Source organism: Acomys minous, assembly GCF_964271855.1.
Source record: "Acomys minous genome assembly, chromosome: 2".
Classification (NCBI taxonomy): Eukaryota; Metazoa; Chordata; class Mammalia; order Rodentia; family Muridae; genus Acomys; species Acomys minous.
In genome coordinates this window covers 29,814,754-29,837,091 of record NC_140484.1, presented here as the reverse complement: position 1 = coordinate 29,837,091, position 22,338 = coordinate 29,814,754, and the positions used below count along the sequence as shown (strand labels likewise).

Genomic DNA, 22,338 nt, shown 5'->3' with positions numbered 1-22,338 from the left:
AATCCCTTACTCTGCTCTCTACTGAAACCACCTATTTCTCTATTCGCTAAAATATGGGTGTCTCCATCAAGCCTTTTAAAGACAGGTTTTTTCAACTAGCAGACTTCTCCATCTTGGGTACATTTGAGATGTATTTCAAATGCAAGAGAACGCAAATGGAGCTCTAGGTACTCAGCTTGCATCATGTTCTAGCTAAGAACACCATTTATCCAGCCCGCCCGTTTAGGCGTCCCTGAGAATTAGTCAACATTCCATAGCCTTCATTCTTCACGTTCACAAATTCTTCTCGTTTCGGGAGCTCAGTTTTCTAGAACACTCAAGAACATTTTCTTCTCACCGTCTCTAATTTTTCCAAAACGGACAACAGTTGCCTCTTGCCTAAATTTCAGTCTCTCTCACCTTCCCACAGCTTGCTTTTTTCCCCTAAGGCAACCTTCATACTACTGTCATTCTAAATAGTTAAACACATCAATGCACCATTTAAAAAGCCCAGGTTTCCCCCGGAAGCCTACAAAAGTCTGCTTTGAATGCTAATGCTCACACACTGCCCTTCTTTATGTAGTCAACCCCTGTGTGAAAAATGCATACTCCCAGTCTTTGCTTAAGCTCCCTGCCTTGTTTGAATATTCCCAATTTACCTAAATTCTCTTAATAACAATAGCTCTATAATACCTTATTGTGTACTACTAAGGGATTAGCAGGAAACTAACGTTCACTGGGTGTTTATAAGCACTATTTTCCATGGAGGAAATCCAAGCAATTTGTTCAAGATTACAGTTTAAGCAGAAAAACATTACAATTCATGTGAATCTCAACCAAAGAGCCGAACACTCAATGCTGCCTTCGGACTGCAGCATACCATGGAACTCGGCCATGCATTGTGTCTCATTCTTCGTGGACTCCGACCGCCCGAGACGCTAGCATAACCTTGTAAACAACCAAGTAGTCGATCCCTTCGTTGGTCAGATCAAGATGCGTTCAGATGTATATTTTATTTACTAAAGATTTAGTTAATTTGGAAGCAACTTCCACGCCCCCCTCCCCAGGAAGTTGACAGCGACACGAAATATGCGTGTAGATTTCACTTTTCCTGTTAGGCCATCTTGGACCAATTCATTTGTTACAAAGTTGCGCCTCATACGTCCATGGGAATAATTAAATTGTACTGGACTTAATATCCACATTAAGGGTATTGTGAATGTAAGATACACGTTTGTTTTGCTTTTTCTTTTTAGGTGGACCCCCTGTGTGTGTGTGTGTTGGGAGTGGGTTGGTTGGTGGGCGTCTTCCCCCCTGGGATGTTAGGATGTTTTGTTCGAAGGTGTATAGTACAGTTCTGCAAACCCAGAATCCCTGCGGCCAAAGGCTGCCTCGGTCACGTCCAGTGTCCCGCTCCACTGGCGGGAAGCGTGGGTGGGACTGCGCGAAGCCCGCGGTCTGGGCCTCCCGGAAGCGGGTTTCCGCGGGAAGCGTGTCCACGAAGCCGACGAGTCCCGGGAAAGGCCCCGCCAGGCCGCGTGGAGGGCGCCGTCCCGGTGGCAGGCTCACATCCTTGTGCGATGTCTCGGATAATGTAGGCTGGGCCCCCCCATCTCTCAGTCATGCAAGTGCGCGTCAGGGGTAGTTAGCCTCAGCGTGTTTTTGACACTCGGGAGCCCGTGGCCAGCGTGGACACGACTCGGCGGCCCCTGGGCGCGCTGGACCCTGCAAGCTGACCCCTCCACGCCATTCACCGCCCCCCACCCCCGTCCCCGCTCCGAGTAACGGCTCCGAATGCCCCGCCCCTTCCTATATTAGCGCCCCGGGGGGCTGTGCGTGAGGCGGAGCCTCGCGTGGATCTCGCGAGATCCCGGTTGGCGCCGTGACCTCCATGTGGGAGCTACATCTCTATAAGTAAACACTCCGCGCGGCCGAGCCATGGCTCCTTCCTATTCGTGAGGCCGGAGGCTGCGCTAGGCGCCTCGGGCGGGTTCCGGTTTCCTTCCACCTCGGTGGGGGTGGGGTGGGCGGTCGCGCGGGCTGGAGCGTCAGCCTTCGCCGGCACCCGCGCTCGCCCAGCAGCCGCGGGGAAGCGGAACCTCCAAGGCGGGGGGGAGGCGGCGCGGGCCGGGCGGGGCGCGGCGCGGCGCGGCGGCCCGAGCGCAGGGGCAGACAAAGGGGGCCGGTCCCCCCTGTCCCCGGGCGGCGATGTGGATCCAGGTCCGCACCATCGACGGCTCCCAGACGCGCACCATCGAGGACGTTTCTCGCAAAGCCACCATCGAGGAGCTGCGCGAGCGGGTGTGGGCGCTGTTCGACGTACGGCCCGAGTGCCAGCGCCTGTTCTACCGGGGCAAGCAGGTGAGGTTTGCCCTCGCGGGGAGCCCGGGGCATCAGCAGCCGGCAGCCCACCCCCCCACCCCGGGGCGAGGCTCGCCTGCGCGCCCGCCGCGCTTGGGATGGGCCGCTGGTGGGATGCGGGGCCTCGGCCTGCGCCTGTGGGGGTCCCCGACTACAGGTGCGCCTAGCGGGGAGGCAGGCCGGGGTGCTCGGGCCCGCCAGACCTTGCTTTTTCTGTGTAGCGGGGCAGCAGCCCCAGAGAGCCACAGCCTTGCGAGGGCCCTGGGTGCCTCTTTCCTTCCCGCGCTTGGAGGAAATCGGAGACAGGAAGGGATGCCGGCTTCGGTAGCCATGCAGGGGCGCGGGGAGGGACGAACCGGCTTTATTGGAGGCGCAGGCTCGACTCCTAAGGACTGACTCGCCTCGTTTCCCTGTCCCGGGCTCCTAGATAAGGTTCGGAAAGTGAGGCACCTCAACCCCGCTCCCTCACTGGAAGGATTTGAGCACACTGAAGATCCGAAAAGCGTGGCAGAATGCTTGCCCCTTCTTCCTCATTGTTAGTCTCAGATTGGGAATTTGTGCTGTACGAGATTGGGGACCTTGGTTTAAGGAACGATGTTTGTAACCGAAGTCGGGTTTAATTAAGTATGTTGAGTATAGGGGCAGATTATACCCCAAAGACATTAATTACCTCTTCTCTTTGAGTTCAGGCTTTTAACTCAGCCCTTCAGCATACTCAACAGTAACTCAAAAGGCAGAGAAGTAGTTTGGGGCCACAAGGGTGTTTGTGGGCATCTCAGTTAATTTAAGTATGGCCCTGCTTGCTCAGGCTAAAACATTTCCTATCCGGTAAGTCTCAGAGTCTATGATTAGACATCCAGACCCATCGTGCGTTTTTCTTGCCTTTGTCTTTGCGTTGTCTTTAGTCCACTAAAAAGTTGGCATCCTGCAGTCGATAGACCACAGTTTGGCTCCAGCCCTGAGGTTTGAATTAAATGCAGTTCTTTCTGATTCCGTGGAAGTAGCCTATAAGCCACAAAGGGTTTGGAAGGAATATTTTTGTTCCCTTCACAGATTTACAACTTCTGAGACCGGCCAAAATTTTCAAAGTAACATTATACAATGGAAAAGAAAAAACCAGGGTTTGTTAAAAAGTGGCGATCCTTTCCCCTAGAAAACATAGCACTTTCTGCCTCTCTTGTTACCAATTTTATAGTTTGTTATTGATTCTTTAGTGTTAGACCTAGTAAAGAGTTCACTTTACCGGGAAGGTTTGATTTTTTTTTTTTCTAACAGTCATGTCTGTATTAAATACTGGGTAGCATTTGTTACTGTACCTCAAGTGGCTGATAACTTTTCCTTTTGGTTATTAGTGAAAGCTATGTAAGTAGTAATAATGTACGTTGATTCCTAGAATACCTGGGTGAGTTTACAAGAGATGCAATTGAAAGATGAGAATATGTTTGTGGGCAACAGCCCTAAAGAGTGTAGTATTGAAATAATGCTAACGTAAGCGCATTTGGTGTCGTAATGTAGACATAGCTCTAAATTCAGGACTTAGAAAATAGACAAATCAGAAAATGGTTCCTAGTTGATGGTAGGTAACCTTGTGGACCAGTGGCCCCCAGTCCCAAGTAAATAACTCACTACTTCCCTCTCCCCTGCTCAGTGATGAACCAGTAAGGATGAAAAATAGAATTTAGATGCCAGCCATTAACTTGGACACACACACAAGAGAGCGGGGGGGGGGGGGCATTGCTCTTGTTTACTTTTTTATGAATTTTAGAATTTAGATGCCAGCCATTAACTTGGACACACACACACACAAAAGAGAGAGGGGGGAACATTGCTCTTACACACACACACACACACACACACACACACACACGAGAGAGGGGGGGAACATTGCTCTTGTTTACTTTTTTATGAATTGCAGCTAGTCAGGGCAGTAGTTATTATCTCCTTCTGTCTTTGATATTTCCCGTTGATGGAGATAACAAAGTGTGTCAGTAGCAGGCAGGTAATTTAGTACCACAGACCTGGCCATTTTCTGTAAAATGAGTTTATGTTTAATAGAAAAGAAGAACCCTTTTTCATGTTTTACTGTCATAATGTTATCAGTAAAAATGGAGTAAGTAAAGCAGATTTACATAAGCTGGGCACTGTATTCCCTTCTACGCTACAGGCTGACACAGGATCGCTGGAACCTAGAATTTTAAGGGCCCCGGATAACACAGTACAACTCCAGTGTGAAAAAAATTATGTATCCAATTTTAGTGTGTCCCAACTTCATTTTTTTTCTGCTGCTTTTAGTCTTTGGAGTGTAGTTGAATTTAACCAGATTTCACAAAAGATTTTGTTTTGTTTTGCTTTATTTTTTGAGACAGGGCTTCTCTGTGTATCCCTGGCTGGCCTGGAACTCAGAGATCTGCCTGCCTCTGCCTCCTGAGTGCTGGGATTAGAGGTGTGTACCACACCTCCTGTTTACAGGAGATTTTTAATGAACCCTGGACTTTGAAATGAACTTTGAGGGGTTAGTGTTCTAGTTTCTTTCTATTCAAATCATACTTCCTGCATTCTCAGGACCAACAGCATTAGCTTTGCATGGCTGCCTCACAGTGGTCTACTTAAGCAGACTCTGTGGTTTTACAAGGTCTCAGGTGCTCTGTATACAACTGAAGTTTGAAAAGCAGTGCAAGAAACTCCACTCTTTTGTTTTAGTGTGAATGGTTGCTTTGCATGCTTGACATCTTTGCACCGTGTGCATGCCTGGTTGCTGCAACAACAGTATGGAAAAGAACGTCAGGGCGTCAGATCTCCTGGAAGTGGAGTTAAAGACAGTTGTGGGGTGCTTGAAACCTACCCTGGCCCCCTGGAATTGCAATCAGTGTTCTTAACCACTGAGCCATCTCTTCAGCCAGACTTGAAAAAAGGCTTGCATTGTTGTGGCTTATAAGTACATACCACCTACCAGGCCTTGCTCTTTAAATCTTAGGATCTAGAACTCTTGAGACTTACAACAGAATTCCATTTACCCTGCCTTCTCTTGTCATCAATATTGTAGATGTGGAATATGAACCATACTGGAAGAAAAATAAACAATAGACACCTGCTTCCACATTCTTTGTTTCCACAAAAATGAAAGTATTTGTCTATTAAAAATGTGTATATGTATTTATCATATAAATAAATTAATATATAAATAACATCTGTAGTGCCCTCTACTTGAACCTCTTAGTGCTGTGGAAATGACTTCCTCTATTGCATTTTTGGCCACTGCCACTTCATTTGTTTCCTCCTTGGTTTTCCCAGCATTGATGTTGCAGCCTTTTTCCATTTTCTGGATTTCTTTCTTAATGCAGTAAAAATTCAGTAGTATATTCTGGCAAAGTTCTAACTATTTCTCTTGCTTCAGAATTGAAAATACTGCCCCTGGCCTATAGTTATATACTTCAGGCCCGCAGGTATTTGTAATTTTTAGATCAAGGCTTTTAAAACTTTTTCTACTTGTAGCTTCTTTTGGCCTAAGAAAATCTTATGCAACCCTGGGTGTATAAGTATATAGATTTGGTATATATATAAATCAGTCAGATTTGGTATTCATATAAACTTGACATTTTTTAAGGCCAAAAGCAAATTTGTACGAGGGTGTTCCTGGTAGTGTGTTGATTGGCGGTTGTGTATTTTGATGGCATACACAGTGAAAAGTGCACATTGTGTTTTCCAAACCAAGGCTGCCATGAAGTAACTGTTACGTAGCATGGATTCCTGCCAGAGATGCCTTAGGTGCATTACATTTTTAATTTTTATTAATTCTCTTACTGAATATGGTGTGTCTGTTGTTGAGGATTGAACCCAGGACTGCCTGCATGCAAGCTACTTTGAGCCCCTGGGGTTAAATATGTTAACTGAGCTGTGAGATAGTACCTAATTTAATTACTTAATTCTTTTACTAGGTAGCTTGTGAAATCTTGCTTCCTTGTTCTGTTTAACAAACGTGACTATGTGTAGCCTGTGGAATTGTGCTAGTCATGGTCCTGCTTCACATGTCATGGGCCCTACAAGGAGACTGCTCTGCCTGTGGACTGCATCTGAGCAGGGGGTCTAGGTCCTCACCATGGTCCTTGGTTGGTGCATCTGTCTCTGTAGCATTGTCCTCTGTGCTCCCCCGCAGGGGGGGCCAGATTTGTTTGGCTCCATTGATCTCCTGGTGGAGCTCCTGTCCCCCCCAGGTCCTTCTATCCCCCAACTCTTCTGTAAGACTGCCTGTGCTCCACTGCAAAGTTTGGCAGTGAATCTCAGCGTCTGCTTTGGTTTCCCTGCTGGGTGGTGGCTTTCAGAGGACCTCTGTGGTAGGCTCCCCTCCTGTCCTTTTCTTCAACTGTCTATTCAATTTGCTCTTAATGAGAAATAAGCAACCTCCCTCGGGTCCTCCTTGTTACTTAGCTTCTTTAGGGCTGTGTATTGCAGTATAGTTATCCTGTATTATGTGGCTAATATCCACTTAGAAAGTGAGTATATACCATGTGTGACTTTCTGGGTCTGGGTTACTTCACTCAGTATGATTGTTTCTAGTTCATTCATTTGCCTGCAGATTTCAAGATTTCCTTGTTTTTAATAGCTGAGTAGTATTCCATTGTGTAAATGTACCATAGTTTCTTTATTCATTGTTTGGTTGAGGGACATCTAGGTTGTTTCCAGATTCTAGCTATTATGAATAAAGCTGCTATTAACATACTTGAGCAAATGTCCTTGTATGGTGGAGCATCTTTCAGGTATATGTCCAGGAGTGGTATAGCTAGGTCTTGAGGTAGAACTGTTCCCAGTTTTTAAAAAATCTATTTATTTTTATTTTTTATATGCATGGGTGTTTTGCCTGCATATATGTCTGTATGAGGGTGTCAGATCTTGAAGTTACAGTCAGTTGTGAGCTGCCATGTGGGTGCTAGGAGTTGAACCTGGGTCCTTTGGAAGAGCAGTCAGTGCTATCAACCGCTGAGCCATCTCTCTAGCCCCATTGCCAGTTTTCTAAGGAAATGTCAAATTGATTTCCAAAATGGTTTTACAAGTTTGCATGCCCACCAGCAATGGAGGAGTGTTTACCTTTCTCCAAATCCTCACGAGCTGAGGCTTGATAGGCTGGGGTCAGAGGATAGGGGAAGAGGGTGCCCCCTTTCTGAGTACTAGGGGAGGGGGAGAGGGGGAATGAGGGAGGGAGAGTTGACCTGGAGGAGACAAAGGAGGGGACTATAATCAAGATGTAAAGTAAATAAATTAAAAATAAAAAAATTAAAATATGCTAATTTTTGAACATTAAAAAAATCAGTTGTGAGGACATAAGGCAGATAATTTTGTAATTAAACAAATCCCTTGAAACATCATAAAGTTTTCTTTTTTTCATAACCCAGATTTGAAATTGTATGATGACACTAGCTTTATACACATTTTGTTACAGGTAGTTAGTGAAAAATATTAGGTATTGTATAAAAAGTATTGTAACCTGTGTAGATAGGTGACAGGGAGAGGCGAGTGCAGCAGGCGTTAAATCTCTCCCTCGCACGGGGCCATTGTCTGCTTTTTTTGGCCACATGTCTCCTACAAAAAAAATATCTTGAAAGACAGTTATTTTCAGCCTAAAATTTCTTGGCTTACTATATTTTTTAAAACTACACTATTTTCTCCATGTTCTTCTATATCGTAATCCTTTTATAGTAAATGAATTTTATTGTAGTTGTAATTCTTTTATTCTAATTCTTGTAATAAATGACCTGGCAGAACTTAGAAATTAAAAAAAAAAGACTGGGAAACAATAAAAAGATGATGAGAGGTTAAAAGTAGTTTAGAGAGGATTTTTGGGTGCGGGCAGTTACAGAATGAGACTGGCACAGCTATGATACAGTTTTTATTTTAATGGCTAACTTGTGTTGCCTATAGTTAATTTGTGGTGGTTTTTAAGAATTTATTGAAGCTGGCCGTGGTGGCTCACGCCTTTAATCCCAGCACTCGGGAGGCAGAGGCAGGCGGATTGCTGTGAGTTCAAGGCCAACCAGGTCTACAAAGCGAGTCCAGGACAGCCAAGGCTACACAGAGAAACCCTGTCTCAAAAAGTGCCCCCCTCCAAAAAAAGGCTTTATTTTGGTCTAGAGAGGAGGCTAATGTTAGACGCCATAAAGCATTTAGAACCATTTCAAGATTGTTAAATTGTAATATTGTCAATTTTAATAGTTTACCTAGGATATTTGGACAAGCTAAACAAGTTTTGAGGTAAGCACTTCACTCTAGTTTCTATTCTTTTTCTAGTTGGAGAATGGATATACTTTATTTGACTACGACGTTGGACTGAATGATATAATTCAGCTGCTAGTTCGTCCAGACGCCAGTCTTCCTAGCACATCTAAGCAGAACGATGTTCAGGCTAAACCCTGTCCTAATAATCTGCCTAAAGTAAAGAAAGCAGCAAGAGGGGGATCTTCCAGTCAGCCGTCTACGTCAGTTCGCACTTGTCTTATTGATCCTGGCTTTGGACTCTATAAGGTATGTTATCTTCAGTCTTAGTAGTTGTGAGAATACAAATGTCTGTTTTCTTTGAGATGCTGTGAGTAAACATTGATTTCCATTAAGTAAAGATTGCAGCAGTTCATATTCTGTCAGAAGTAGTCTGAAAATTCACCCCGGGGCTGGGCATACAGTTTAGCTGGTGAGTACTTTTCTTACAAATACAAGAGACTCTGTCTGGGTTTTGAGCCTCAGCACTATCAGGAAAAAAACATTGTGGTGGAAGAATGAAAACTGAATATGTACAGTTCAGAGAATAATAAGACAAACATACGTGTGTAATTCCACCCAGGTGAGAAAGTAGAATGACACCAGCACTTTTCTAAACGTATTGCTTGCCTCCCCTGCCCACCAAGGAAATTTTTTACAGTGACTTTGTAATGCAAGTTTTCTTCTTTTTTCATTACTTATGTATATTTGTCTAAACAACATGTCATTTTTTATGTATAGCCAGATCTCTTTATAGAGAAGTTCTGCTTTTCTTCAACACTGATTTTTCTCATGTATATAGTTGTATTTTATTCCTTTACATTATTACATTCTACTTTATTGACATGCTACCATATACCTAGTGTGTATTTATTACATACCTGGGCAGTGTTCTAGTTCAGTTTTTAACCCCTGGTGCACATGTTCTAGAATTTTAGAAATTTATATTTTAAAAAAGGTACCGATTGCCTACTCAAAATATACTGTCAAGATTTTTATGTTTCATTGGTCTATTTGTCTGTCCTTGCCCCTGCTATGCTAAGTACTATGGCTTTTCAGAATTTCTTGATACTTTCCTTCTTCCATTTCCCAAATGTAATTCCTCTCAAGGACTTTGTTGTTGTGTGTGGGTTTTTTGTTGTTAATGTTGTTTTGTTTTTTTGTTTTTGGCCTTATGGCTTTCTATATACTGGCAATAAAAACTCTTAGAATTAGTTTACCAAGAGCGGGGCGTGGTAGTGCAGGCCTTTAATCCCAGCACTCGGGAGGCAGAGGCAGGTGGATCACTGTGAGTTCGAGGCCAGCTTGGTCTACAGAGCGAGTCCAGGATAGCCAAGGATATAACACAGAGAGACCCTGTCTTGAAAAGCAAAAACAAAAACAGAACAAAAAAAGGATTAGCTTATCAAACTACAAAGATGTACTGAGATTTTAATGAAGATTGCCTCTATAGATCAGTTTATAGAATTAACATGTTTATGAATTTTAAAATTCATAGACACAGATCCATTGGTTTAATGTCTCTGATATCTTTTAATGAATGTTTGACTTATTTCTGATAACTTCATGTTTTTGAAGCTATTTAAATGATCATTTACTTATGGATACATGGACATTCAGTTGTCTTATTTATTGGTATTTGTACCTAGAGTTTTAAAAATTCTGTTAATAATTTGAAGGACAGTTTTGTTTCATCCTCTCTGGTTCTTATAACTTGTTTTCTTTTGGGATAAATAGGTACTTAGACTTACCAATTTCAAGACTAAAAATTACGTGGTGTGAGATAAATTAAGAAAGTGCAAGTAGGAATAATTTAGAATCTATGGGAAAATGCAAACTTAAGTATAGAAGTAATCAAGAAAATTAGTAATGAACTTTACTTCCAAGAAATACGAGGCTTGTGTACTAGGGCAGCTGCACCGGTTGTTTTAAACATTTAAAGAAAACTGAAGTGTTTTAAACATTTAAGGAATAAATAAACATGAATTGACCCAGCATAAAGAAAGAAGGAAGCTCTTTGTTGCTCCTTACATTAAGTGAAACATTATTACTGAAACATGACCAGAAGCAATTTGATATCCTAATACTATTTAAAACAAAGTTAAATTTAGCAACTAAAATTATCATTATGTATTAAAATCTTGACAAAATATTGTTTGTCAGAAAGTGGAGACTGTTAATTATTAGAAAATGTTTTAGTATAAGTTCAGCATTACAATAAACAAAAGAAATTATACAATATAAAACATTTTCTGCATCTAAATACAAATTTGAGTTCATTCATGATTTTGAGTAAATAAGATAATGTTAAATTACATTTGACATCATGTTCAGTGATGGTAAAAAGCTAGAAACAGCCAGTCACTAGTGGGTTGGCATGGGATTATACACCTGTAGTCCCATTACTTGGGAAGTAATGCAGAAAGTTCAATGCCTTTCTGGGTTACATGAGACTGCTTCATGGGACTATAGAGGAAGGTTAGGAAAGAAAGCTAACCAGTGCTGCTGTTACTTGACATCTCTTTGGAAATGCTAGGTAACAGTGAAGCAGGAAAACAATCAACATGAGACCAAACAAAGTTATTGTTTATTGGGAAAGCTGGAGAAAATAAATGCTTTAAAATATGAGCTACTAATAAGGTAGTCATTTCCAAAGCTAATATTATAATACTGGTAGACTTCTTTGCTATACTCTTATTAGTACGGAAAAATAGTGCCATATACTGTCTTTTCCCTCTAACCTCCCTTCTTCCCTGTGTTCTTGTCAACAAGTACTTCTTTTAGAGCACACGCATAAATTTGCTATTCCAGAGGCTGCAGTTACAATGACATATTAATGGAATTGTTTATTTTATGGAGATTTCAAAAGAGCTGCTTCTGTTGTATTTAAAGCACCAAAAGCCAGCCTGCCATTTTTTGTCTACATCACACTTCCATGTTATCTCTTGTAGGCATCTATATTTGTTTTCTTTGCTAATAATATAGTAATGCAGAACAGGTAATGTTTGGAGAAGCTTATTTTGGGTTATGATTGTGGTCAAAGGTTAATGAGGTATATTTGCTGATGCCTTTCTTGCTGAAAGTCCTCATGCAGCACAAAAAAAGACGGTATGTGTAGTCTTTCTTGTTCTTGTAAATTAAGCATCCACATTTATTTATGAGAGATGGGTCTTGCTGTGATACCCAAACTGTCTGGAACTCCTGGGCTCAGTTAATCCTTTTGTTTCAGCTTGAGTGGCTTAGACTACAGACACGCCATGCTTGACTGAGTTTCATATTCTCCATATTTCACCTTAATGAGGATTGGACTCTAATACCAGCTTTGGAGGTGCAGAGCGTACTTAAACCACAGCAGTACGATGCTCTGAATTTTTTCATGTTACTTTTATAGTGGACTTAGGACATGTGTTATGCTTTATGGCTGTGACCCAATGCCTAACAAACAGTTTAAAGGAGGAAGGATTTATTTTGGCCTATAGTTTAAGGCAGTTCAGTCCATGGTTGCCTGGCTCCATACACCTTGACAGAGTGTCATAGCTGTGGGAAATTGTGGTAAAGGAGTAGTCACTTACAATAGACTGAGATCAGAGTTAAGTGGGAAATGTGGACCTGGTATTTACCCCTAAAAGGCACACACCCTAAGTGACTTCCCAATTTCAAATCTGCTCCAACCCTTAACGGTTTTAGAACCTCTTCAAAGAGTGCTTTGAATCAAGAGCTCAACACACAAATGTAATTGAACATCTCATATTTAGAGGCTCATGGCCATTTCATAATTAAAAGGGATTTAGTCTTTCTCCACTGTCTTAGCAGTTCCAGCATTATTCACTAGTCTTAAAGGCAAAGTCTCCTTTGATACTGAAGGTGAGATCTTTACTGTGAGTACCTGTCAGGTAAAAAAGCAAGTTGCATACTAATACAGAGTAAATCATTCCCACTCCAATGGGAGACGTAGGAAACAAAGAAAGGGTTATACTAGAGCAAGGCCAAAATCCAGGGGTCCAAATATTGAATGAACCGCATAGCTCCATTTGTAGCATCTGGGCCATGCAATGTCAGCAGGTGAGCTGCAGTGGGCTTGGGCAGCCCTATGACATTGCCATTTGTAGCTCACATGGCTTTGTCCACACACATTTGATATTTGCGGCACTTTTCGGTACCCTGGATTCTTTGCTGAAGCTTAGGTTTCATCCTTGTGACTTTATGTATAATTCCCTAGGGCTGCCTGCACAATCATGCTCTGGCCGCACATAAACTGGTTACCAGGCCTTCTTTTGAAATCAAGCTAGAAGCTTTCACCATGTTTGCATTCTGTATCTCTACAAAAGCAGCACCGCGTGGACAATGTCAGTGTCAGGGTCTGCCACCAGCAACTGCCTGAACAGTTGCTAAGTCCCTTTCTGCCCCTGCCTGCAGTGGCTTCTAAGGACCTGAGTTGATTTATGTAGGAAATTCTTCTCTAGGTGGCCCATCTTGGTACAAGCAGGTTTGCCTACCCTGGAGGTACTCTTTTTCTCAAAGCATGATCTTTCAAAGAGATGAAAACTATGATATCCACTGAATCTCCAGTGGGTAAATTAGGGCCAATTCCTGACGCATCCTTAAAGCATCTTTTCCATTGTCAAAGCATTCATTTGCGTCTTTCTTAATGACACTGATCTTATTGTTCAGAAACGGTGGGTTCGTTAGTTCCAACTTTAAGCAGGTTTTCTGACTGAACTGCAGGTTTTCTCAAATGTTTTTGCTCTAGCCAGTCACCTGTGAAGTTCAGCTTTCCATGGAGCTTGGAGAGAAGGCTCAGTGGTTGGGAGTACTTACTGCTCTTGCAGAGGACCTGGAGTCTGTTCTCAGTACCCATATAACATCTGGAACTCCAGTTCCAGGGAATCCAGCTCTTTCTTCTGGCTTCCAAGAATATCAGGCATACATATTGCATATTTGCATGCAAACAAATCAACCCATACACGTAAAATAAAAATAAATAGTCTAGTTGCCTAGTCAGCATCCCTTCTGGTCTTCTGAGCTTATTCTAGAATTGCCCATTAAATTGAGCTTACAACATTCTGAGGCTTCTCTAGTTGGTGTCTCCAAACTTTTCTAAATCTCTCCCCAAGCCAGATTCAGAGGCTTACAGTTTAGTCACATCAGTGACCCCAATTATCTGGTGGGAGAGAAACAAGGTACATACTGTAATGAATTTGAGACTAATGAAAGTGGAAATTTCTAATATACCATTCTGCAGAAAGAGACACCAGAATAGAGAAAAGCTATTTTAAGGATCAATGGCTTGCTGATTTAGTACTAGACCGGGTTTTGTTTTGTTTGTTTTTCCTCTAAAGTTATCTGTTGCTACAAATTCCTACTCCCTTTCTCCATAGGTTGCTATTCCAGAGAGTTAGAATCTCTGCATTTCTCTAAGAGCCCCCTTCCCAGATTCTCTTACCCTGTTGGTTCAGGATGCAATCTTACCTGGGGAATATCCTAGGGCTTGAGGTTGTCCCCTTTGCTGATTATGGCCTTGGTCATGTAGTAGACTGCTTGCACTTTACCAGCTCTCAGAGTTCTAAGACAAGCAGGGACTAGTTGCCAGTTAGAGAAAGAGGGGCCCAGCGTCTCCTACTTGTCTGTAACTCTTTGATGGGTTCTGAGCACACTTAATTCTGAAATGAACCAGAATGATTGACTTTAACTGCATAGCACCATATTTTATTAGTTATTTCTCATTGCTTTGACCAAAGTATCTTAGAGAACAGTTTAATGAAGAAAAAGATTTATGTGATTAACAGTTTGAGAGGATTAAGTGTATGACTGCTTGAGCTAACATGCTTGATCCGGCCATCATGGCCATAGGAATTCTTGGAAGAGATTCTTCACCTCATGAGGGACAGGAACCAAAGAGTAGGGTATAACATTCAGAGGTATGCCCTAAGTGTGACCCACTTCCTCCAACTCGGTCCCACTTCCTGAAGTTTACAGAACCTCCCCCAAGTAGTGCGATCAGTGTAGGACTTGACAAGCATTTGATAAATGGGTCTTTTGGGGTTGCTTCGTAGTCAGGCCGTACTAGTCATGTGTCTCAGGACAGTCCCCATGTACCATGCACACAGACTCTCCTATTAATTTATTTATTTTTAGGTTTTACTTAAAATCTTTTCTCCCACTCCAGGGATCTTTGCCCCCACCCCCACCCCCACCCCACAAAGCTGCTGTTAATCCAGGATATGGCATCAGATCTCCTGTATTTATTTACTTATTTTGAAACTATCTGTGTTCGTAGCCTTTGCTGACCTGGAACTTGCCATGTAGACTAGACTGGCTTGGAACTCATTTACCTGCCTCCGCCTCCCAAGTACTGTGGTTGAAAGCTATGGGCCATCATGTCCCACTGGAATTCTTTTTATTTTTAATTGCTTTGAAAGTTGTAAGGTTGGTTAAGCATTTTTCATAATTTGTCTTTTTCAGGATTTATCTATTTTCTCATCAATGGACTAAATTTGTTTTTTAGACAAAGACTATAGAGATGTAAAGTACTGCTTCTTCATGTCTTATTTAGACTGGCACTATCAACATGCTAGTAATATAATTTGGATTTTGAGTCAGTGGGAGTTTAATTTTGCTAACACTGTTGGTGAACCTTAATCATCTGGCTGAGGTTCTGTTTAAGTTTTTCCACTGTTAATTTCTCTTTCCTCTCTTCCATATTATACTCTTTGATAAGTCACTATGTATAGCTTATGTTGAAGACAGGAAGAGTTGTATTTTATTTCATATGAGGACAGAGTGTAAATAAAAAGAGTCATAAACATGGGAGATTTGTCTTTTCTCACCTGTTTATATATTTAATTGCTTATAGAAAGATGCACTGATTCTTAAGATTGTTTCAGTGTTAGCCATTGGAAATTTTTCTTTTTTTAAAACATGGTCCTTGTGTCGTTTGTTTGTTTGTTTGCTTGCTTTTTTTTTTTATTTTCTCGAGACAGGGTTTCTCTGTAACCTTGGCTGTCCTAGACTCGCTTTGTAGACCAGGCTGGCCTTGAACTCACAGAGATCCACCTGCCTCTGCCTCCCAAGTGCTGGGATAAAAGCGTGCGCTAGCTGTGTCTGTGTCTTCTTGTTATGTTATTGTGAGGTTTCTTTTTGTTTCCTGTATTGTAAGATGTTTCAAAGTCACCTTGCATATTTCCTGCTCTGGTAAGTACAGTGCCTGCCACCGTGCCTGCTTTTATATGAGTGCTGGGGATCTGAACTAAGGTCTCCATGCTTGTATGGCTGGCACTTTGCTAACTGAGCCATGACCCCACACATACTGGTTTATTTTATTATAGAGTGATATTAGAAGCCAGAATCTGTGCTCCAGTTGTGGTGTGTGTGTGTGTGTGTGTGTGTGTGTGTGTGTGTGTGTGTGTGTGTGTAGGCCATAGGCTGGGGTAGGGTATCCTCTTCAGCCACTATCTATCTTGCTTTTTGACTCACTGAATTTGGAGCTCACTGATCCAGCCAGACTGGTTGGATCCAGAGATAACATTTGTCTCCATGTTACCTCCCTCCACTTCCCTACCAGTGTTAGGGGTGCAGGCATGCACCGCTGCGCCTGGGTTTTTATGTAGGTTTTTAGGATCTGAACTTAGGTCCTCGTGCTTGTATATCAAGTACTTTGCCAAGTGAGCCAGTTTCTGAGTCTCTGTAGTGTACTTGTTCCTGGGTTATTAAGGGCACTAAACTGAGTGATGACATTTTAAAAAAAGAATATATTTTGTATATGTATATATTCACATGTACTAACTTACGTAAATACACATGTCTGAATATAATCTCACTATTGGTGTCTGTAAGATATACTTTCATTATCCTTTACCTTTTAAAAAAAGATTTTTATTTATTTCTGTTTTGAGTATGGGTGTTTTCCCTGCATAAGCACGTGCACCATTTGCATGCACTGTCCACAGAGACATCAGAAACTCTGCCACTTGAGTTACATATTCCAGTTGTTTATTGGGAACCAAAGCTGGAACCTCTGCCTCTCCCTCCCAAATGCTGGTGTTACAGATGAGCATCATCACACTTGGTCACACACTGAAGACAGTGAAGGAATGAACCTACTTTCATAAAAGAGCGAGTAATCAATTATATACTTATAATTCTTTAGTTCTAGCAAATGTCCCCAGAAGAGCATCACAAAAATCCAGTGTTTTGGTCAGGTTTCTCTTCTTCTTTTCCATGTTATGGCTGTCAACTAGTCTGCGTAGGGATAGAGTTTTTACTAGTTAGTCTAGGTTGGCCTTGAACTTGTGATGCTTTTGCCTTAGCACACCCCAGTTCTGGTGTTACAGGCTATTTATTGTACCATCTTGTCTGGTTTTGTTTAATATATATCTCATGCTGATATATACTATAGATGCTCACTATCTTAACTTTATTACTACATGGTCTAGCCATTTGTGGCAAAAAGAGACTTCACTGTCAAAGCTAGTTTCAAATTCTAGTTAAATTGTTCTTCAGTTGTGTAAACTTTCAAGGCAATTTACCCTTATTTTTTCACTTAGGAACATAGTGAACCTGATACTTAACTCTAAAATGGCTACTGTGTTATTCATACTCTTAATATTTTTAAATTGCATTTAATTAACTATTTGCTGCAAAAACTAACATGGGTTTGTTTCCCTTTTCAGTTTAAAATGAAGTTCTTTTATGAGTTTTTGAAATTTTGTCTAATGCTTTAGAAGTGCTTATTTCTGGATAGTTGATTCATTCTATGAATAGTTGTGCATTTAGTACACATTGGTTTAGATATTAGGGACAAAGAAGTAAACAAATTCTATTTTCCTCTATCTCATCAGAACTTCTAAGTGTTATTTTTGTAGGTAAACTGAAAATGCTTTTAAATACTAGTACTTTGGGACTAGAGGAGTGGATTGGCAGTTAAAAGGACTTGCTGGTTTTACAAAGGACCTGGGTTTGGTTCCCAGTTCCCACATGGCTCACGGGTCATCTGTAACTCCAGTTCCATAGGGTTCTGCTGCCTTCTTCTGGCCTTTGTGAGAACTGTCTGCCCATGGTGCACATAAAGATGAAAAGGCTGACCACTCATACCCATAACATTAAACTTGGAAAAAAAGGTTATTTTTTTTAAATTTCTGACTTTCTTCTCTTGTAATGAAATTAATTAATATATACATTTTTTGTTGTGAAAAATTGGGAAGTGTGTGGGCATGGTGATGTATCTACACTCTTAATCCCAAAGGCAGAGGCAGGTGGAACTCTGTAAGTTCAAAGTCAACCTGGTCAACATAATGAGTTTCTGGATAGTAAGTGTTATGTAATGAGACCCTGTCTCCAAAAGTAAATAAATAAACAATTCAGAATCTTTTCCTTTATCTTGAGTTTTGGGGGATCTATGTCATTTTGTTTTATAAGAATTTTTTAAGGAGCAGAAGGTTAGGAATGTAACTGAAGACCTTGTGGTTTTTTAGGACTTGATCTACTGCTTTGTGTCTCACAAACATCTTTGTTTTCCCCTTTTCTTTTCACTAAAATACTGTTTAGACAGCAAGAAGAGAAGGTGAATTTTGAGTGTTGCTTTGAGGAACTAGTTGTTGCCAATTCTATTTGAAGAGCCTGGAGATGTTTGAGCAGGAGCCAGGATTATCTATTCCCGTTGTTTATTGTACATGTATTGAATTACTGAAACTAGGTTATGAGATAAATGTATTTTCTGAAACATGGTGGACTTTTCTTAAGCCAATTAATTTATTTTGGTTTGTGAATAAGGAAATTTTCTGTTGGGGGTCTGATGTATTTTGATGTTAATTACTGCTTGCTGTCTCTGTGATCCACCTTTTGATGAATAAAAAGCCATCCCACCTGGGCAGGGCAAAGGAGCTATGTGGGGCTTGGGGGGAGGGGGGGGAGAGAGAGAGAGAGAGAGACAGACAGACAGACAGACAGACAGACAGACAGAGACCGACCTAGGACGAAGAAGAAAGACCGCCCACAAGGAGGAAGGAGAGAGAACCTGAGGAGATGAGATGAAGGGCGCCATGGGTTAGATGGAGGAGAAGCACATGCTGGCATGGATGGAGAATCCAGCCCAGATGAAGAACATTAGCAAGTATTGGGGATTATGGACGGGAGATAGCTTGATAAAAGTTACTAGAAGCAGATGGCATGGGATTGGGGCAGGGATCCCATACCTGCCCCACTATGGAAGATAGTTGAAAGGATTGATATCTGCCTTGCCCCAGGTTAACTGAGGCTATTTTAAAATATAACAAGTGTCAATGTCTTAATTGATTGCTAGCCCGGCATACTGATCATACTGGTGATACTGATCATTTAAAAACAGTAAGAAAGGGGAGTATATAGATGTGTGGGGATGATAGGACAAAAAGTAGATTACTGAATTTATTCCTCAACTTTAGGCCTTAATTGTTACTCACAAATGAGGTTAATTTTGATTCAGTGATACAGAATTTTGTATGTTGGTACAAAGTAAGTTTAATTTTGATACACTTTCTGTAATTCAAGTAGGTTTTTATGTTTTAAGTAGTTGTCATCCAGTCCAAATGATGTTTAAAATGCTAAGCATTTGAATTTAGCTGAATATGTAGCAGTTAATTTTTTGTGTGTGTCATTTTATGTTCACTGGGAAATATAGGAAAAAGAAATGATCAGTAATCCATGTAAAGGTATTGATATTTTAGTATGTTGTCTTCATTTGCCTGTGGTATAATGTAGCTATGAAATTTAATAATGTGAAAAGAACAGTTTAATGAAATGCTGTAAAGTATTTATAAACACCAAATTATCAAACAGAATAGCATACTCCCAAGAATTTCCCATGTTTCTCTTCCTAATTATAATGTCATATACTTAGAACATTATATATATGCATTTGTATGTCTGTGTTTGAAGTGAGGTAACTTGCGTCCTTGGGAAGAGCAGTGAGTGCTCTCAACTCCCAGCCCATCTCTTTAGCCCATAACTCCATATTCTTTACTTGAAACTATTACCCAAACATTTATAGTAATCTTTTCCGTGATCTTTATATGATTTTAACAACTTACTAACAGTTATTCTGTTTATGCATTCCTAATTTAGCTGTTTCTGAGTTTTATGTAAATGGAAGCATATTGCATTTTTAACATTTGTATTTACAATTAAATACAAAATGAAATGAGTCATGTTTAGAGTTGGAGAAACTCATGTTCCCAGTTTCACTCTATATTTTAGCTATATGTGTTTTTTTTTTTTTACATTATACAGGATGTATGTATATGTATATGTTCATGTACCTGAGTGCAGGTGCCACGGCACTTGTGTGGAGGCCGGAGGACAGCTTCAGATGTTGGTCTTTCCTTTTGATATTGTTTTAGACCACTTTTTATTGTTTGCTGTTGCATACTCCAGGCTCACAAGCTTCTGGGAATTCTCTCATCTCTGTTTCCCATCTTGCCATAAGAGCACTGGGATTATAGACCTGTGCTACTGTAAACAGATTTTCTGTGGGTTCTTGATATTCAAGCTCAGGTCCTCATGCTGGTGCTGTTGGTTTTTATTCACTGAGCCATCTCCCCAGTCCTTGACTGTACGTCTTTTGAGGACAAATATGTTTCATGCCTCTACTTTATTAGAAAAATGGGAAAGTATTATGATTATTAAAGGAAATTATATAATCAAAACTTGTAATATTTACTAAGTAAATGATAGGAAATAAGATTGCTGCATTAAACGAGTCAGCGTTGGATATGCTGGTACTTAGTGAAAAAAGACAGTTGATCAATTTGTGTACATTACATGCCTGCTGGGCTAGATTTTCTCAAATGTATTGATAGGTGTGTTTTACAAGGTTTGGACATGATAACTTGCTTAAGATTATACCTTTGAAAGGTTTGAATACTACTTTATCTGCAGAGCTGTGTTTTCCACAGAACAAAGGAAAGTGTTTAGAAATGTATTTGATGGTCCAAGCTACTTTAGAGGCTAAGATAGGAGGATCTGCAAGTTCAAGGCTAGCCTGAATGTTATGCATCACAAGTTTCATGCAGCCTGGACAACATAGTGAGATCATGTTTCCCACCCTTAACCTCAAAGATAAAGAGGAAAAGAAAAGAAAAGTTAGGCCTTATAGTTCAAATCTATAACTTCACATACTCAGGGCTGAGGCTAGAAAATTAGAAGTTCAGGGCCTGGGCACTTAATGAGGTCTTGTCTTAAACTACAAGTTAAAAATATGTTCTAGAGCTGCTCAGTAGTCAGTACTTGCCTAGTAGGTGTGAATTCCTTTTTTGTTTTGTGAAGTCTTAGAAATAATACATTTGAACATTGTCAGAGAGCATGCCTTTAATATACAGTAGGTCAATTCCGAGTCCATACCCTGAGCACCTCTCTCTTAGTTTGACACACTAAGACAGTATTCTTCTGTTCTGATCATCCATGGCAAGGATATCATGATGTCGGACAAGTAGAGAGACCTCTCCAGTAGCCTGAAGCCTGTGGCACATTCACAGTAGCTAATCTTAGATCCTCTGCACTGCCTTGCCATGCTTGGCCTTCGTAGAGAAGACACACAAACACCTCTGGACTGTTATTTCCCATAGTTTCTTCTGCCTCTTTTGCTAATTTGGTTTTTATTTTGTTTTGTTTTGTTAGAGACAGGGTTTCTCTGTGTAGCCCTGGCTGTCTTGGAACTTAATCTGTAGAAAGGGCTGGCCTCGAACTCAGAGATCCACCTGTTTGGCTGCTTTGATATGTGGCCTTGAATTGAAATTTTCTTTAACATTAACATCTCCAGTTTGCATTTTAATTCTACAAATTAAAATCATTGTGGATATGTATAATTTAGACACTTCCACTCATACATTATCTTTCTCTTTTTGTCGTGCTGTGTCTTCACATTGGCTTTTTCAAAACAAGGTCTTACTATGTAACTCAGACTGGCATCAAAGTTTGCTCTTTTTTTGGTTTTCTGAGACAGGGTTTCTCTGTGTAGCCTTGGCTGTCCTAGACTCGATTTCTCCAACTCACAGCGATCCACCTACCTCTGCCTCCCGAGTGCTGGGATTAGAGGTGTGCGCCACCATTGCCCAGCAAGCATCAAAGTTTTATGATTGCTCTGCTTAGCTTTCCTTAGCTGAGGTTACAGGAACATGCTACCAGATAGATGCTCCACTCTCTTCTAACTAATTCTTTCTCTTCTTAATTTCTACTAAGTTATTTAGTACTTACTACTTAGTTACTACCTACTAAGTATTAAGGGTACCATGACAGTATCCTGTTTTTCTATTAATTTTATGGTTTAGTAGTTCTTTGTTCTGAGCTGCCATCAAAACCCAGGCTCTATGAAAGTTTTGTCTCTTACATGCAATTTAAGGTATTTTAAGTTTTTTCTTAGCATGTCTATATATCACAATATATTTGCAGTTTCAAAGCACTAGTAGCCACATTTTTACGTGCATTATTGTAAATGTTTTGCTGTGGTGAACAGGATAATAAAAAATTGAGTTTCCAGCTGCAGATGTAGATTTACTCTACTCAAATAACAATCCCTACATTTATGAGCTAATAAATTTTATTTTAGGTTAATCTAAATATTAGCTCTCCCTACTGGTTTCTTATATTTGGTAGGCAAACTTCAGCATTTTATTTTGACTGCCTGCTGATCCATAGTAGAGTTTATATTCATGTGTGGGTTTGTGTGTTTGTTTGGCTTTGTTTTTTTTTTTTTTTTGGTTTTTGTTTTTGTTTTTGTTTTTTGGC

The 22,338-nt window shown here is 40.8% G+C and overlaps 1 protein-coding gene across 2 annotated transcripts in view; it reads left to right on the top strand.

The window, feature by feature from the left end:
* Nucleotides 1-1,851: 1,851 nt before the first annotated feature.
* UHRF2 (ubiquitin like with PHD and ring finger domains 2) overlaps nt 1,852-22,338 on the top strand; it is a 67,282-nt gene continuing 46,795 nt past the window's right edge. The window contains exons 1-2 of one of the 2 annotated variants that reach the window (XM_084772603.1): nt 1,852-2,340; nt 8,620-8,853. In XM_084772603.1, the coding sequence (XP_084628729.1) occupies nt 2,188-2,340; nt 8,620-8,853 (387 nt within the window). In that variant the 5' untranslated portion in view covers nt 1,852-2,187. Of the gene's footprint in view, nt 2,341-8,619; nt 8,854-22,338 lie in introns of those variants that run through there. The other variant, XM_084772604.1, reaches the window with a different exon arrangement.